Here is a 2,692-nt window from a genome sequence, read left to right on the forward strand (position 1 = left end):
GAACAGCAAGCAGGTACACATGCTCCCTAAGACTATCTATAGGGTGCCCTGGAGTGTAATGCCTCTAGAAATGGTCTAAATGAGCAAGTGTGTTGCTCATGAAGGTGAATTTATAAGATTGGATAGAACACTTGACTAGTCCTTGGCTGGTAATGTTATCCCTCAACATACATCTTTGATTGTACTTGATCCCTGTTTTGGGAATTTTGAGCCTGCTATCTATGGATATTGCACTAATGTGCCTAGGAAAATGGATAGCAGGTTGAAAGTGACCAACCAAGGGCAGAATAGTCCTGCTTGAAGGTTCTGGTTTGTGTGAGTAATTACTGAAACAACCACATCTAACTGAGCAGAACTTGAATCCCCACAAGGATGCTACAACCTGAATGTTCATTTTGGTCCTGTGGTGTATAGTCTTGTTGGGCAATCCTAAAAAGATACTAATGTGCCAATTTGGCTATCTGTCTTCTCTTCTCCACAGTACAAGGGGAGGTCTGATAAGTCTTCAAATACCTGAAGGGTGATTTACAGAGAGAATGCGGATGGACTTTTCTTTGTGGCCGTAGGGGATAGGAGTAGGAACAATGGACTCGGGCTTCAACAGAAGAAATGTAGGTTTGAGACTAAGAGCAACTGCTTGACTATGAGTGTGGCTACACATTGGAGCAGGCTACCTAGAGAAATGGTGAACATTTTTGAGAGCAGACTGAACAGATACATGGCTGGGATGTTTTAGTTAGGGGATGGACCTGCCTTGAGCAGGAGCTGGACTAGAAGATCTTGTGAGGTTCCTTCCAGTCTTGTTGCTGTGATCCCAGTTGACACAATTCATAGATTTGCAGAGTGAAGATAGAACAGATTCCTTTCTAAGAAGAAGGTTTGGGTGGAGAAATCCTAGGTCTTGGTATCTTCCTGAACAGAGTAATCTGATGTATTGTTCACTGACATGAGTAGACGGGCACTTGAAAGTAAGATTTCTGAGGGAGATTCCCATGTTTTATGGGACCAGCCTGGCTGTGGAAAGCCAGAGGAGGCTTTATGGATAATACTGTAAGGATTTGTTATATGCAAGAACAAACTATAAATTGTTATGGGTGTCTCTCTCTCTTCCCTCCTATAGCCAACAACACAGCAGTCTCCTCAAGATGAGCAGGAAAAACTCCTGGATGAAGCCATCCAGGCTGTGAAGGTGCAGTCTTTCCAGATGAAGCGATGTTTGGTAAGAACATGTCTGTCCCCCCCCAATCCCTGGAAATGCAATAAAATCTCCCGGTATGCTTCTGATATGTATGCAGGCAAATCAAATTCAAAACATGGATTTACTTGACTGAGGAAACATAGCCCCTTATGCACTTTGGCAGCAGCCCTTGTGTTGAGTAGAAGTGACTCTTCCAGCGAAGTGTGAAACTGGAGCACTTCTTGAATCAAATGGATTCTGCTGCAAAGGGAAATGCCGATAGCTGGCATTCTAGCAAAACTTCAGTACGTTTCATTCAGCATAAGGAGATGAGATTGGCATAAGTCTTAGGAAGCCTAGCATGGGTGAAGAACTAGTTTCATTTGCCAAAGAATTCTTAATGCTCGATAGTTGAATTTAAATATGAATTTGAGATGCTCTTGAATATACGACCACTTTATAGGTGTTCTCCATCATATTGTCTTGTGCCTGTAGCCAAAGGGACTGGAATGATAGTATTATTTGACATGGGTGTTTTCTTTGTTCAGGTTTAATGCTATCTTAGCATTTTCAAAACAGCCTTTGGAGAAATGCCAGCTAGGTATCTTTTTTTTTTCCTTTTTAAACTGGCATAACTGAAAAATATTTGACAGAGTATTTGGAAATGGATATGTTTTCTGTATTGATGAGACTGGAGTATCAGTGGCAGATTACTCCCTCCCCACTCAATACAAACACTGTAGTAGCTTGTTTTATGGAGATTTGTTTCTAGGCTCATGGATGTAGGGGCTGCCTTTCAGGGTGAAGTGCCAGATAATCATGTATGGCATTATCTGTGCCTTTTTGTTTTGTCACTCTGCAATAATAAATCATGACTGTTTGTAAGATTCTGCTATTTTTATTGCCAGGGAAGGGAAGACTAGAAGGGAATCTGGCCCAAATCCTTGCAGATGTTTGTTCTAATAATGAGAGCTCTGTTTAATCTGCTGGAGCAGGGGTGGCTAACCCACAGCACAAGGGGTGGCACATGGCAGATCGGGCAGGGGAGAACTGCAGCAGATTAGGGCAAGAGGGAGAGAGCAGAGCAAAGGGATTGCCCTTCTGAGGGGGTGGGGTTTATCTTGCTGTATGCCTTTCAAAAAGCTTGGCCCCAGTGTGCTAGATGGTACTTCCCAAACTCTGGCAGATTGCACACCACCACCAATTTAAAACTATATGCCCTTAAATACCATCAGATGGGGAGGGAGGTGTATGGGAGGTTTGTGAGGGGCTGTGGCTGTGTGGGGGGGAGCATAGGGTATGTTGGGGAGTTGTGTGTGTGTGGGGGAACCCCCCTGCACCCTCTCCATGGTGCAGCAGCAGGTGCAGGTCCTCGGGGCACCCAGCAGAGCACGGCTCCAGCCAGCACTGCTCATCGTGGTGAGGGGTGTGTATCACTGGGCAGTCTATCGCTGTTTTTTCCTGAACTCGCCAGGAAAAGGAGAGAAGCCCTGCACGCTGGAGCTGACTGCCTTC

General features: G+C 44.7%; 1 protein-coding gene across 1 annotated transcript in view; it reads left to right on the forward strand.

Moving 5' to 3' along the window:
- Positions 1-481: 481 nt before the first annotated feature.
- The window catches only part of VPS35 (VPS35, retromer complex component), a 31,765-nt gene continuing 29,554 nt past the window's right edge, over positions 482-2,692 (forward strand). Inside the window, exons 1-2 of the mRNA XM_006034259.3 lie at positions 482-611; positions 1,121-1,219. Of these exons, the coding sequence (XP_006034321.1) occupies positions 585-611; positions 1,121-1,219 (126 nt within the window). The 5' untranslated portion in view covers positions 482-584. The remainder of the gene's footprint in view (positions 612-1,120; positions 1,220-2,692) is intronic.

This window comes from Alligator sinensis, unplaced genomic scaffold, assembly GCF_000455745.1.
Source record: "Alligator sinensis unplaced genomic scaffold, ASM45574v1 scaffold844_1, whole genome shotgun sequence".
NCBI classification, from domain to species: domain Eukaryota; kingdom Metazoa; phylum Chordata; order Crocodylia; family Alligatoridae; genus Alligator; species Alligator sinensis.